This window comes from Podarcis pityusensis (assembly GCF_964106645.2).
Source record: "Podarcis pityusensis genome assembly, chromosome: 12".
NCBI lineage: Eukaryota > Metazoa > Chordata > Lepidosauria > Squamata > Lacertidae > Podarcis > Podarcis pityusensis.
Window position 1 is genome coordinate 40,976,918 of NC_138037.1, and position 16,186 is coordinate 40,993,103.

Below are 16,186 nucleotides of genomic sequence, written 5' to 3' on the forward strand. Positions count from 1 at the left end.
GAGCAGAAAAACCCCAGCGCCACCATCACTACCAATTAACCATCGATTGCTGCTTGGATGTCACTTTTGCAGGTATAGCAGATCGGAAGTCCTTTCCTGTCCACACACCATCTCTAAAGTGCACCAAGTACCTGTTCCTAGGACCCCAAATCCATCCTCTCTAGAAGGAACCATTGTTTTGCGCTTTCTCCCACCATAGGGAGAGCCTCTCAAGACTGTTAAATAAAGTGTGTTATCTTATACATCTGGGACGTCCAGGTCCAGGGCGGTATATAAATTCAATAAATAAAATCTTGCAACCAGAAATAAGAAATAAGAATAAGAACATTCCAATTTGTGTAGTGCACTCTTTTCCTTTCAACTCATTGTCACAACCACCCCTTTTACTATGTCCTTCTGCTTAAATGACTTGATCGTAGTTTCTCAGCTGTTCTGTTTTTTTCTTGGAAGATTCCAAGCTAGCCATTGGCTGTGTGTGATGCATTTAAAGTCAAAATACACAACCTAAGACCCAACCTTCTGTTGTTGTTTTGCCTTTGGTTCCTGCATCTTTTAAGGGACAAATCTGAACATGACATTGCAGCTGTATGCAACAAAGTCCCAATATATCTATTTTCCTTGATAAGTAATAGGAGGGTAGGCAAGAAAGGGATGCTTATCCCTTCCTTTCCTAGTTACTTATTCCTTGAAACATTCTTTCACAAATACACAAACAAAGAGAGAGTGCTGCTTTCATCCTTTAGGCCACCACAGCTATATTTGCCAGATAAATGCAGGTCTGGAACAAAAGCAGCCAGGCCAATTTGCAATGGATAAGGCCCCACTGCAGCTTCATGACATGTAGTGGAGTACAGCATGTAGCTTGCTCACAGAGAGGCTAGCAAAGTTCTCTGAGCTAGGGCTTGGGAACATTCTATAGGGCTATCCTCAAAAAGCAGCAAACTTTACAAGCACCAAAATTAACCTTCTGACTCAAAATAAAATCCAGGTGAGGTAAATATTTCCAACTCCCCCACCCCTGCACCTATTGTGATCCACCTTCCCTGTCAATCCACACTCCCCCATTCCCTTTTCAGAGGGAGGGTTCCCCCCACCTATTGCAGCAGCCTGTGGGAGAACTATGCATCCCATGTTGATTGGTCTTTGTGCCCTGGTGTGCTGCCATCTGGGATGGAACTGCCCCTTCTCACCCTGAGCACCCCTGCTCTTGTTTCCACTATAGCAGCTTGCATATCAGGAAGGAAAAGAATAATGTATTTAGAGGGGGTTGTTTCTGTGGGGAATGGGAAAGATGGCAAATATGGGTTTGGAGAAATCGTATAAGATCTGAACTTTTTAAAAGTTACTGAATCACTGCCAAGTTAATCTGAGGCAAGCTTGAGAGAACTTGCATGTATCTATGTGCCTGTGGTAATTTATTAATTAGTTTATTGAGTAAGATTGGCTGCAATGCTAAATACATTTACAAGGCAGTAAACTACATTAACACAATGAAACTTACTTACAAGTGAACATGTATAGGATTCTGCCAAGAGGGTGACTTGGGTTCAGTATCTGAAAGGTTCCTTACTGAAATTTGCTTCAATTTGCTTCACAAGTGCAGTCATTTATGTGATCAGATGCCTATAATGCAATTTTACAGGCAGAGTTACACAAGGTAAGTTGTTTGTGAGAGTAGCTCTCCACATAGCTTATAGGGAGTTTAACCACACAGGCACAAACCTTCAGTTTTTGTGAGAACACAGGAATCTGCCTTTATATAAGTCAGACGATTGGTCCATCTAGCTCAGCATTGTCTATACCAGTGTTTCCCAAACTTGTACCTCCAACTGTTTTTGGGCTACAATTCCCATCATCCCTGACCACTAGTCCTGCTAGCTAGGGATGATGGGAGTTGTAGTCCAAAACAGCTGGAGACCCAAGTTTGGGAAACACTGATCTACACTGACTGGCAGTGGCTCTCGGGGTTTCAGGCAGGGAGTATTTCTCAGGTCTACCTGGTGGAAAACCTGGGATCTTCCACATGCAATGAAGAGACAAGGAATTTCCATCATTTTAGATACCACCTGCAAGAAATGCCTCTTGGTTTTGTTGTCTTCCTGAAGCTAAATAAAATAAAATAGGAGGTTGTCAAGCTCATGACTCAACACAATACATGGCTGGTGGGCTATGTTTAGTGAAGAAGGACACAAACTGGTCTACAACTGAAACTGTAGCCAATTTTAGTTGCATTGCCACTATTTGCTGTGCACTAGTCAGGGGAATGGTTAATGCTAAAAATCCTAGACTTGGCTAAGGAAGGGATTCGGATGGGAGAAATCACAAGTGTTAACAAATCTTCTGTTAAATATAATTCACACCCCACAGTTGTGTTACCCACCATGCCTAAAGCCACATGGACAAAGCAAATATTTCTGATAGTTTCCAGGAACACACTAAAAATCAACACACCAGAAGCTTGTTTGCCTGCTAGCATTTTAAAAACTTTGCAATAAAGTGGCTTTAAAAGTTTGAGATTCAGTAAACCCTGGTTCAAATTCTGCTAAGCTTCAAAATCCAGTGCATAGCATTGGGCAACTTTGGGTGTTTTGGGGGGCAGGTGTTTTGACTTTGACTTTATGAAAAACATGAGGTACAAACATTAAATAAACTATGTATTCCTTAGTACGGGCATCCCCAAACTCGGCCCTCCAGCTGTTTTGGGACTACAACTCCTATCATCCCTAGCTAACAGGACCAGTGGTCAGGCATGATGGGAACTGTAGTCCCAAAACAGCTGGAGGGCCGAGTTTGGGGATGCCTGCCTTAGTAGATATGCATAGGACTGGACTGTAAATAACTCACTTTACATGGTTGTGAAGGCTGCAGCCTTACATGCACTTACTTGAGAGAAAGTCCTACTGAATTCAGTGGAACTTTCTTCTGAGTAAATCACAGGTGCCCTATTTGACCTCAGGGTTGTGCCACATATCTGTGTCTTAGCTTCCATATAGCTATGGAACCATGTTAGAGCATGGTGCTGTTAACACCAAGGTTGCAAGTTCAATGCCTGTATGGGATGGCTGCATATTCCTGAATTGCAGGGGGTTGGACTAGATGATCCTGCAGTTCCCTTCCAACTCTTTGATTATGAATTGCCCATCCATCTTAAACACCTACTCAGATTTTAATGGGTTTCCCTATTATTTTTCTAAGTATCAATTGTTCTAGGGAGTGAAGTGTAGGTTAAAGAGAGATAGCAGTGCTTGCCAATGTCTACCCCCAAGAAGTCCTATTTGTTTATTCTTACTATTATTTATTAAATTTTGTATTGCCCTCCATCCAAAGATCCTGGGGCAGCTCACAACAGAAAAATACAAAATGAGGTTACAAAATATATAATAAAACAAAAACAAACACAGACCAATAACCCTCTGTCTCAATTTAGTCAGTGGGTGTAGGCATGTAGCCCAAATGCATCTTTCCTTTAACTTTGTACTTTATGCATTGGATAGTTCATGCATAGTTATTTTCTCAGAGCAGTCACTTAATGCTTGACGCATTTGTATGCCTTTCACAAAGTGACAGTGTAATGAGAAAGCCACAGTAACTGAAAGTAGGTAGGAGGCAGGTGTAGGTGCAGAGGAGGACTATGAGAAACCGCTGTAAATTTTCATTTTCCAAGAGTCAAAAATCTGGCTCTTGTTAAGTCCCATGACAATTACGCCATTTAATAAGCAGCGTTAGTAGTGCCAAGTCCCTGCCACAGGATCATCACCAAATGTTAACTATTTTATACCTTTTCTTAAAGCATTTCCACACTAACTTTCCCCCTCAAGCACCAAAGTTACTTTCTGGGGAAAGACTTTCAGCAACAAACAGCAAAATGTTTTTTTCCCCCAAACTGCAGCTCTGTAATTTTTAATTATTCGTTTTGGTTTAATTAATTGCTTTGTGTTTGGTACAGTTAAACAGCAATCTTGAAAGACCAATGGAATGAACCAGAAAGTGTCATTCTCTCTATGGATGTCAAGCCAGTAGCTTAATATGTAACTGGTTGTTTACATCAGCATATATGACACAGACAGGAAAGCTTTTATTAGTAAAAAATAATATGCATCCTTTGCTCCGACTGTACTAACTATAGCTCACCTATCAACAAACACTAGGATCTGAAATCAGAACAAACTGTTTTTCTCTTGCTCCAGGTTCTGCAGAATTCTCACCAGATAAGCCAACAAAACACACCTCTCTCTTCCGCCCACAGGGGGGAAAAATGTATTATTTTAAAAATGCTTTCCAAGCATTGAAGCTCCTGAACGTGCTAGCCAGTAAGGTTTGGAGCGCTCCCTTTGAGATTTATTGGCATTCCTAAGTGCTTTTATAACAAATCACTGGCTCAACTTATTTTAGCCATTGCTCACCAGAGTTCTCAGTCTCGGGTACCTGTTTCCAGTGCCAGGACTCCTCATACGAATTAAACAACAACAACCCAATGCCTCGGAGCACAGATAGAAGGGCACTGCACTGAGATTCAGTGGAAAGGCTGGATCCAGTTCAGAGGGTGAGTTTGGGAGGTTTCAGCTGCAGCCCTTTCCCATCTGAGCTTAAGGATGCATTCGCTACATCAGCGGAGACACACAGTACAACCAAATCAAAGGTCCTTCAGCTTAAATGCACGGGAGGCAGAGAGCGAGCAGGGAAAAGAGAGTTTCGTCCTTTGGCAAGAACTATAAAGAAAAGCCATCAGGAGAAACAAAACAGTTCAGGAGCCCTTTGCGCACCAGCAGAGAGTCACAGGGCGGGAAAGCTCGGGGCAAATATTCGCCCAAGTCCCAGGCGTCGTGGAGCAGAGCAGGCGAGGGGGCTCTGGCGCGTCTCTGAGGAGGCGCAGTCCTTCTTCCCAAGGACCCCAGACCCACAGCACCGAGCCGAGCCCCCTCCACCATTCTCGCAAGGAACGCCGAATTGTTCCCACAACAATTCCAAGACGCGCTTCTTAATTTGGAAACTTCCATCTGCCCAGCGTCGCCATTCATCTCAACCGGGCCTTCCCCCCCCCCCTCCGCCCACCCCCTCCCGTTTTCGCGCCTATTTTTGCCGCCTTCGCGAGAGGCGCCTCAAGGCAGCGGGAAGACCGCCGCGCAGATTCCCCGCCGTCCCGCTTCCCGCCTTTTAAGCCCCAGAGGGCAGGTTCCGTCTCGTCTCCGTGAGGGAGAAGTGCGTGGGGATTGTCGTCCCCTTTCTCTTCCCCCCCCCCCCCAAACCTGAGAGGAATATGGACGAGGGCGGGCGCCGAGGCTCCCCTCGCGAACTTACCGCTCCCGGGCTGGGCTTGGGCTGCGAGCAGCTTCTCCTCTCTCCTGCCACCAGCCGAGCTCTTCTTCATCCTGCGGGAGGCTGTCCCTGCGCGCCCACCGAGCCGCCCTCAGCCAGCCATGCGCCTGGAGGGAGGGAAAGCGGGGCGGTGAGGCGGGGGGGGGGGAGAGAAAAGCAGCCCGGCTGGGACTGAGGGGAAAAGGCGGGCGCGCGCGCGCACACGCCGAGGCGAAAAGGAGCAAGCCGGCTGGGCGAAGGAGCGCGGGAGCGGGTGGGAAGCGCGACAGCTGGAGGGGTCTCGGGGCGAGTCGGCGGGTGCCCACACCGGCTTCCCGCCGGGTAATTCGCCTCAGAAAAGGAGCATCCCCGGAGAGCCTCGTGAGAGGAGATGGCCGATGGCCGGCCACTTGCTGCCTGCTGCCTTTCCCTCGCGTCGGCAGCAAAGAGCGAGCGATAAGCGAAGCAGCGCCTCCTGACACGCGCGAGGGGGAAGAAAGTTGGCAGTGGGGGGCAGCTCGCCCCCGAATGGCCGCCCAGAAAGCGGCTGGCAACGGGGGCAGCAGAGGACCTGGGCTGCCATGCCCGAGCCCACGAGGGCCACGGGGGTCATCGCAGCATCCTTTCTGTTTTTTTTAAATACATGTTTATAGTCAGGGGGAGGCTGGCCGGGGAGACAGGTGCTCATTTCGTTCCTTTATAAATGTCCTTTGTGCTTATGCCCAAGTAAGGCTGAAAACCTCCCTTACATGGGAGTAAGCCCTATCATATTCCATGGGGCTTGCTGCTTAAGTAAACACAGTGAGGATCGCAAACCAAATGCACCAGGGCAGCAGAAGCAAACTTGTTTTTGCAGCCGTGGTGTGATTTAACTGGGTTGAACGGGCAAAGCTTTCCATGGTCAAGTCTTCCTTTCTTTATAAAGACTCAGGATGGGCAAACCTTTGCTCATTTCATTGCTCTAACAGAGAAGTGGGCAACTCCAGCCTGCAGACCAAATTAGTCCCATTACGGGTCCAGTTTGGCCTGCACAGCAGTTTGCCACAAGCCATGGCCACCTGACATCATATGGGACCTAAGGTGTGTGGCAGGGAAAAACATGGCTACAAAGGTACAGCTGGGGGCTTAAAGTGAGCTCCTGGTTGTTCCTCTGTAAGCAGGGCTTGCTTACAACAAGCCCCACTGGGATGCACTATATTAGGAGGAAGAGGTTTAATCTGCCACCTTAGGCAAATGGCTTCACCTCATCTCATGCATGGACCACCAATAACTAGAACCAGCCAAAGGTCCGTATAGTTCAAGCTATGGTTTTCCCAGTAGTGATGTATGGAAGTGAGAGCTGGACCATAAAGAAGGCTGATCGCCGAAGAATTGATGCTTTTGAATTCTCATGAAAAGAGAAGACTCCCTGGAAAAGACCCTGATGTTGGGAAAGATTGAGGGCACAAGGAGAAGAGGACGGCAGAGGACGAGATTGTTGGACAGTGTTATCGAAGCTACCAGCATGAGTTTGACCAAACTGCGGGAGGCAGTGGAAGACAGGAGTGCTTGACATGCTCTGGTCCATGGGGTCACGAAGAGTCGGACACGACTAAATGACTAAACAACAAAGCTGGCCTATGAGAAACCAGTTTTCCAGATCTATCGCTCCATTGTTTCTCAATGGGTAGATTTGCTGTCCATTTACAGATAGACCCAACATCTGGATGTCATTTTTCCACCCACAGATGAAACTCTGATTTCTTTCCCTGGTTTCCATCACTCCCTCCAGCCCTTAATTAATTGTACAGCTGAGATCATCAACTTCACAGCCCGCCTCCACTGCAAAAAAAGAGAAAGTGTTGTGATAACACTACTCCTAACCTCCTCCTTCCAAACAAAATGGGCTACACTGTATTTATAATTTGTAATCCAGAGGCACAATTCAACTCTATTTTTCATTCACTACATAAATAAGTTGCTGCTTCTCATTCCACCCACCAGTACATGACTTTCGGGCCATCTTAAGCACTGATCATTCTCATTTTAGAAATTAAACACTGTCGGCATTACATGCAATGCATATCATACAACACCAATGAGATAGGACATTTCTACAAATTTTCCACCAAGTTACTGGCCCCAAGTACACATGTGACAAGATTAAGCCAAACCATGGCTTACCATGAATGGGTTCCTCCAGCCACTTTGTTCTCTCTGATCAATGGGTTGCTATCCTGAGCAAAGCCATAGCTGGGTATGTCATCTGAATGTGAACTTGTGGTTTACCACACTTCAGACAAATGACAAGCTGTGTGATTTGCAACTCATGGTCTGCCTGGAGGTGCTAAACCATGGTTAAGTCAAACCACAGAGTAGAGCAGCATCAAAATGCTTAGCAGAACATCCATGATCTCCTCTTTGAGAACCCACATGTTGTGATCGTATCTCCCAAGAGTTTGTCTTCTTTTTTTCTGAAATGCAGCTATGAGTTTGCTGTCCCTTTATTTCCTCCCTCATCCATCCTGTGAGGATAACAGCAGTTCCAATAATAAAATTTAGATTTCAGAGATGGCACAGCAAGGGGAAAAGAATTAAACAACCCCCCACTCCTTTTGCCCGATTCAAGTGCCTAAGCAAACTGGCCACCCATGTGTAAGGTAGCCAGATACAAAAAGGGACAAAGTTCTTTAATGCCTCTGTAGAAGATGGAATCTCAGCAAGTGTAGCTTGTATTCCTATTGAAACCTGCTGAAATTCCTACTACACAACTATCAAGTGTGAGTAACACTGGGAGATCTGACTGCAGGTCTCCCACATCACACATAATTTGGCTCTAGGCCCCACAGATCATAGGGGGAGGAGGTTCAGCACAGCCCAACTTTAGCTGAATCAAATCTGTGTTGAACTTAGTATGGGTAGTTCCAGATGGGGAGCTTAATTTGCAATGAGTCACTGAGATATCACAAATGGTTTGTTGGCAACATACATTTTTTTTATTTACTGGGTTTTTCCTATACTGGGTAAATCCAAATTGAAATGGAGTGGGTGGGTTGGGTTACAAGCTGGCATTTTTAATGCCAAAAGCATCATGTGGGTAATGCAAAAACAAAAACCTTGTATTCATGAAGAACATCATTCCCACAATAAACACCCATCTGAAGCCACCCAGCACTCAGTAGTTAGACATAGAAAGGATAAATACTTTTCCTGAAAGGCAGAATATAAATATTCTTTAAAAACACACACACAGATTGTTATGTTTTGCATGCAATTCATACAATATTTTCTCTGGTTAGCTTTGTTGTTTTGAATTATGTTTATAATATGGTCATCTTTCAGTTTTCGTTAGATGTGAACGTGATGGCTGTTCAGTTACTATACAATAGGCAAAGTGGGACAAAAAATATTGTTTCATACTAGTCAATGGGATAAGTATGCAGCTCTAAAATAGGATAGTGTAACTACGAGTAAAACTCAGAACACTTCATACATCAGATTTGTAACCTGAGTGCTAATGTTATGTAATACAAGCAACTTCTAAATCATTCCTACTAATGTGTTTTTCCCCTGTGTGTCAAATTATAGTAATGATAGCATTACCATTAAAAAAGATTTCTATGGTTTATGTTAAAACAATGTTCTGCTCAGTGTCCTCAGTGTATTCTTTCATTTGAGCATTCATGAAAAAAATTCTCATTAGTCTATTTAAAATTCTTGTTTAATGTACTTTTATGTTCCATTGTGGGGGAGACTTATTGTGGATGCACCCATGCACTTCTTTTTGTGAAACTATATTCACCAAATTCTGCAGCTGCTTTTAGATTAAAAAAAATAATAATAGTGATGGTCTATCTCTGACATAGTTTTGCCACCATCCGTCCTCTGACATATTCTTAGGAGCATTTCAAAAGCAAATCCTTTTAAGCAGTCCTTACCCTTAAAAATGTACTGAATAACTAAAGTGCAAAAGAATAGCCAACATGGTTAGATACATTGTTTATCAGCATTGTTAACATAATAACTTATTCTTATATACTAAGCTTTAAATTGATACAATTTTTCCATAAAAGGGCAACTTCTCTTGCAAAACATACTCAGTTGGACCATCAAGAGTATCAAATGTTTTTTCCTTTTTTAACCTTTGCATTTGTCACAAGGATTCACTTCTAGAAAACATTTTAATGCACTGTTTCCTCCCCATTTTCTTTGGCAATGTCTTGAAACAAAATGCAAACAACCTTGAAGTTTGTTGATATTTGCTGTTGTTGAACATAAACATACTTACTTATTTCTGATCATAAAGTAAGTGGGATCTGAAGGTCAAGATTTTCTAGCTTCTAAAGCCTGAATCTATTTAATTATGTACATTAATCAGACTGGCAATTAAAGAACAAAAAGTTATTTCATTAATTTTATTTAACTGGATTACTTTAAATGTAGCAGCTATAAAGCTCTGCTCCTGATCACAGTTGTCTTTGTATTGTTAGCCATGATTTTATATATGGAGACTAAGATATTATTCATCTTTACTTGTGACAGTGCAGGATTTCTCCCCACTAAAAGAGCTCTATAAATCATAGTATATCATGCAGTATATTATCTGTATATGACACAAAATATTCACACCGATAACATGCAGTAGGATCATTTGCATATAACATTGAACATTCTGATGCGCTGTGGTCAGTGGAATGTTTGGCCATTTTGTATGCACAATAGGGAAAGGTGTGTTGATGCTCCCGACAGTCTGTCTAAATCTAAAACTTCACAAAATATTGCTCATTTTTATTTTCGAAGTAAAAGCAGCAGTTTTGATGGGTGCAGAAATATGTCCTGGAGTGAGAGCATGTGAAATCAATCAAGTGTGGTCAATGCGTCCTGCATCGATCACGCAGGTGAGTCCACCCAAATGGGACCATCTAGTGAAGGAATTATGTCACAAAACTTCATAGCCAATAATACTTGGCTAAATGCTGGTATCACTAAATGCAATCAAATCAACCTATGGTTCTATTCCATGTGATGGACACAGCAGTGGATCAAGCTGGAGCTTAATAGCAAAAGTTAAGAGTTTGGCCAAGCCAAGTCAGGCAAAGCAAAGCAGGACAAAGTCTAGGTTTTATCATTGTCTGTGTAATAAAAGATAAAGGTGGTCCTGGGACACAAATGTGCCTTTCTAGGTTGCATAAAAAAGAAGCTTACCAGAAGTTGAATCACATCCTCCCATCCATCTAGCTCCCTTTACATTTTCCTTATTGGCAAAAGCTCTCAGGTTTTTCATGTTCATCATAGCAGTCCTTAAAATGATTTGGGGTACGTTAGTATCTGTTCAATATTGTTTCAAGTGGTCCTTGTATCAGTTGACAAGGATTCAGTGTAGGGAGTTGGGTAGGTTTAACCTGGATAAGAGGAGAGTGAGATGAGAGACGACAGCCATCTTCAAATATCTCAAGGGCTGTTGCATGGAAGAGAGAGCAAGTCTGTTTTCTCCTGCTCCGGAGGGTAGGACTTGATCCAATGGCTTCAAGTTACAAGAATGCAGATTCTGATGAAGCATCAGGAAAAATCTTCTGATAGTAAGACTGGTTCAACAAGTCTTCAGACTCCCTCCGAAGGTGACGGACTCTCTTTCATTTTAGGTTCTTAAGCAGAGGTTGGATGGCAATCTGTCATGCATGCTTTAGTTGAGATTCCTGCACTGTAATCCTGTGCTGGATTAGATGACTCTTGGGATCCTTTCCAACTCTACAATTCTATGATTCAAGGAATTGATACTAGATACAGCAAGCTGTATATTCCCTGACCCATTTCATCCAAACAGCAGGCTCTTGAGTTGCTTTAATAAAGTTGTTGCTTGTTTTCCAAGCGAGCTCTAATGTATGTCTTTTTTTTATTATCCCCAAATCCCACTACAGGTACAATATGCAGCCTTCAGAATTCAATTGTTAATAATAACAACACCTATAGAATGCAACCTAATGCTACTATAAAGCCAGAAGTGGAAATACATTGTCACACATAAAACTGCCCATAAGTTTTGTTACATATTACAAAAGGAATCATACTGAAAGCCTTAATGGAATTCATTGTTGAGTGAACACACACTTATCTGCTCCCACAAACACATAGGGTGATAATGGAGAACCATATGAATCATCTTTATTATCTGGTAATACCTCCTTTGAGCAAAGATGTCCTTATTTTATCATGTTTCTATTCAAAATACAAGTTGATAATTAAAGCATTTTTCATTGGGTGTGTACTGCTTGGTTTCATTTTTTTTAATCAAAATGCACTCGTTGCCTGGGTTTTGAAAGAAACAGTATGAAGATGTGTCAGAAAGATGACTGGACCTCTTGAACAATGTGTTGTGAATGAAGTTATCGGTGTGTAGGAGGTATAGAAAACTTGCCATTTATATTCAGGAAGATGTCGAGACATTTGCAGTCCACAGCCATTATACAGATTGCATTAAAAATTAAATTAAAAAGGCAAGTGTGTAAGTCCATCTAACCCACCATTTAATCTGATAAAACATGTTACATGTTTGGATATGAAGAATTAACTTTAAAATTATTTGGAACTTAGGTCTACGACTCTGCTCTAACTGTCCAGGAATCCTTTACCTTTAAGGTAGCTATGGAGCGCTAAAGCGGTGATGAAGCTGGAACTGACTACAGGATAAGATACCATGCCATATCAATGTTCCCTAAATAACATCTGTTAAGGATGAGGGCTTTAACACCTATAATTTCCAGGCATTTTGGAGCTTTCATGAACATGTTACCTTTGCCCGGTGCTGTTAAGGGTTATAGTGTCACAAAAAAAGTGTTGCCTATGCCTGTCTTTAGACACCAATCTACCGGTAGAAAACTGGGCTAAGGCCTGCTGATAACCCTTTCCCCTGTAATGAGCTCCTCTCGCAGCCCCAGAGTGTTCAGTTTGGGGGATGCATCCTGAAGGCTGCTCAATGCTTCTTTTCAAGGTGCCCTGACCCATGGTACACTATGAGAAAGGGACACAGGTGGCACTGTGGTCTAAACCACTGAGCCTCTTGGGCTTGCCGACTGGAAGGTCGGTTTGCATCCCCATGATGGAGTGAGCGCCCGTTGCTCTGTCCCAACTCCTGCCAACCTAGCAGTTCAAAAGAACACTAGTGCAAGTAGAAAAATAGGTACCGCTGCAGCAGGAAGGTAAACGGAGTTTCCATGCACTCTGGTTTCCGTCACGGTGTCCCGTTGCACCAGAAGAGTTTTAGTCATGCTGGCCACATGACCCGGAAAGCTGTCTGTGGACAAACATTGGCTCCCTCGGCCTGAAAGCAAGATGAGCACTGCAACCCCATAGTCGCCTTTGATTGGACTTGACAGTCCAGGGGGCCTTTACCTTTTACCTACACTAGGAGAGCCTTTTTCTCTCTCCCACCCCACCCCAGCCAATTTAAGCTACCATTCCCTCTTTGGCTCTCAACTATTTTTATTATTTTTCTCTTCAGGGCTACATGGACACTAGCTGCTGCCTTTCACCAAGCCAATCTTGGGGTTTACATGGCACTTGGTAAGTTCTGATGATCTGTGCTTTGCAAAAACTAGTCACCTGACATCATTGTGACCTGGTGACAGACAGATGTGTAGAACCACCCACCTGTTAAGCTTGATCCATGGGAAGTGGGGGGATTGGTCTACCAGCAAGATCCAGTTCCCCACCTCAGAAACTTTTCTAGCCTTTAAACCGGGAATGGCTGCTTGGCCCAAGGACCACATTCAACACTTAAGAAGCTGCATGCCATAACCACATACTCTCATACATATACACATGCATGCCGTCCTCAGCTGATCCACACACATTGCTTGTTATTGCTCCTGCTTCATTCACTATATGATTACTCTGTTCTGAAGGGGGAGGGGCTTGGGGTGCTGGATCAGGCCCCCAAGCTAGGTGTTAGACTCTCCTGCTCGAACCCTTGCTGTGCTGGTGTGTTATCACCATCACCATCATCACTATGGAGTTGCAGTGAAATCCAGCTTTCTGCTTACTTACACATCGTGTGTCTTCACTGTCTTCACTTCTATCTACTTATTTAATTTCAGGGGTCTGACTTACCTTAACTATTTGCATGTGAGCGTTCTCCCTGTTTTGTTTTGTTTTGTTTTGTTTTGTTTTGTTTAGTCTCCTTTCAGTTCTTCTGGTTTTAAATGTCTAACCCCAGAACTCCATATAAGACAACAAGGGTATGACAGTTAAATTGTAAAAATGATATGAATAAATATTATGCTTATAATATCAAGTGTGCAGTTATTGCTGATTTCCCTAAGCATTTGCGGCATACAATCACCTCCAGTAAGGATCCCCAAATTGGTAGTACTGTAAACATGCATGTTAGATATGGGTTCTCATGCACATGTGTATAAATAATGAGAAGGTCTTGTAACACTGGTAACTCAAGGCTGCCATGAACTATGCCAGCTTACAGAATTTCACTGATGATATAACACAGTGAAAAATGTAGCTATCCACCACAGCCTGCTCAGAAGTGAAATCCTAAAGAAACCCACACTGCTATATCAGATATCTGAGACACATCCTTTTACTTCAATTGAATTTTTCTTTTACTTATAGAATGCCGCAGATTTTTAATTTATAGTGATGAGCTTGTAAAAATATTGCTATTTGTAGTTACAAATTAAACACATGTAGCTCAAGATTGGCTATTTAAATACCCTATATGTTTAACTTCCACTCTCAGTATATGAAATATTCCACCTAAAAGATGAGAGGACAAGATTGGTTTTCCATGAAACTACATCTGGCACACTTTCATGAGAATATTAAACGGAGCACACTGGTTTAGCATAAAAATATATATTTCTATCATAAATGCTGACCTCTGGGTCACTGATGAGTTGTGGAATTACTAAGCAGAAAATGCAGGAGAATTTTAAAGATGATCAGACCTACTTCTTTCTATTTGAAAGTAGCACCCCCATGAAATAACTTCCTACTTTCCCAGCAAATTGTTCATAAATGTAAAGGTAAAGGATCCCTGAACGACTCTGGGATTGTGGCGCTCATCTCGCTTTACAGGCCGAGGGAGCCGACGTTTGTCCACAGACAATTTTTCCGGGTCATGTGGCCAGCTAAGCTGCTTCTGGCAAAACCAGAGCAGCGCACAGAAACGCCGTTTACCTTCCCGCCAGAGTGGTACCTATTTATCTACTTGCACTTTGACATGCTTTCAAACTGCTAGGTTGGCAGGAGCATGGACTGAACAACAGGAGCTCACCCCATTGCAGGGATTCAAACCACCGACCTTCCGACTGGCAAGCCCTAGGCTCAGTGATTTAGACCACGGCACCAACCATGTCCCTGTACCATACTCCTTGGTAAACAAACATTTTTTTGCGAGGGGTTTGGAGTCAGAGGGAAGAAAGATCCCAATTCTGCTGTGAAGGTAACCAGAATGATCAACTGTTCATCCCAATGAAAATAATACAATGCAGAGAAAGCATGTCCTCACTGAGATGTGAATGTGGTTCCTCTGCATTACAGTACTGTCAGTGGGATTCCTATTTGGATGGGCATTCCAGAATTACCATCCGCTCAGGAGCCTCAACAACAGGGGGAAAGTTTCTTCTCCTGTCCCAAGCAGCAATGGATGGTAATATGGAAAATGGCTACAAACTGGTACATGTATTAAACTATGCCAAATAATGGATGATAGACAGTCAGTGCATCAGTATTTGGAAGCAAAATTGAGTGGTTCTCAGTAGTAGCCTCACTTTAACCCTGCAAAATCTTGCGGTGTCTTTAAAACACATACCCTCTCCAAAACTGGCCAACCTGTACACAACAGAGCCATAGTTCTATAAAATAGATTTGCCAATTGCATTAACAGAAAAATCACCATCTGCTGACACAGATGAATATTTAATATTGTCCATAAATTAATAGGTTGTTTAATACATTTGTAAATGGTTTTTTACCTACTGCTCTTTACAGCATATTCTGCTTTCAGTGACTCTCAGATAGATACTAGTAAGAATTATTTTGAATTAATATGTTGTGCTGCATCTAAATTCTACTCACAGTACAGTCATTGAAATTAATGGGCTGAAGGTACACATACCCTTTAATTTCAATGGGTTTACTCTGAGTAAGACTAACTTTATATAAAACCCCATGACTGGTGCTGTTAAGGGGTAAGGTAGATTGTTAGATCTGCAATTGTATGAAATGTGTCTAAATTCAAGAAGCTTCTGTAACAGCCAAGTGAGAACCTTCAGAAGCAGGAAGAACCCTCAATGCATTCTGGGTAAGCTGCCCTCAAAATGCAGAGCAGGTTACATGACCAGGTTGAATTGCAAAATGAAATCAGAATTTCCAGTCACTGGTGACTAGGGCTGCCTAGAGCCTGTGCTGATCTTAATGAAATACACTCAGTTGAGGACATTTATGAATGTTCATCAATACATGTTCTCTTTTCCTGAACATTGCTGGAGGCTAATTAGAACTTCTGCAGGCATCCTACATGACACTGAAACCTTGTGTTTCAGAGAGCTCTCTCAAAAAATGAGTAAAACCAAAATATCACCCTCCTCACTTCAGAAAACAAAAATGGGTCTGAAAACAAGAAGCACAATACACCACTGCAACAATCACTTACTAACCTGTAATTCAGTATCTACCTATTTTTTTCTATTTTGTGTTGCTTTAAAATACTTTGGCCAATTTATCATTCATACTTCGGACAGATTAGCTATTTGCCCTCAATATGAAATTATGGAGAAAAACAATATAGCTTTTGCTATTATGACCAAATTGCTAACAGCATGGAGCCTGATCAAATTAGTGTATATATCTTCTCTCGATATTTCTAGCTAATTATCTGCATTACCAAGTAAAGATAAGT

General features: G+C 42.6%; 1 protein-coding gene across 9 annotated transcripts in view; it reads right to left on the reverse strand.

Moving 5' to 3' along the window:
- Positions 1-16,186, reverse strand: part of ZNF385D (zinc finger protein 385D) — a 609,973-nt gene that overhangs the window by 393,054 nt on the left and 200,733 nt on the right. For 7 of the 9 annotated variants that reach the window (XM_080974820.1, XM_080974831.1, XM_080974829.1 and 4 more), the window contains one exon: positions 5,299-5,423. The exons of 1 other annotated variant lie outside the window; for it this stretch is intronic. In XM_080974820.1, coding sequence (XP_080830946.1) covers positions 5,299-5,368 — 70 coding nt within the window. In that variant the 5' untranslated portion in view covers positions 5,369-5,423. Of the gene's footprint in view, positions 1-5,298; positions 5,434-16,186 lie in introns of those variants that run through there. One more of the 9 variants, XM_080974827.1, reaches the window with a different exon arrangement.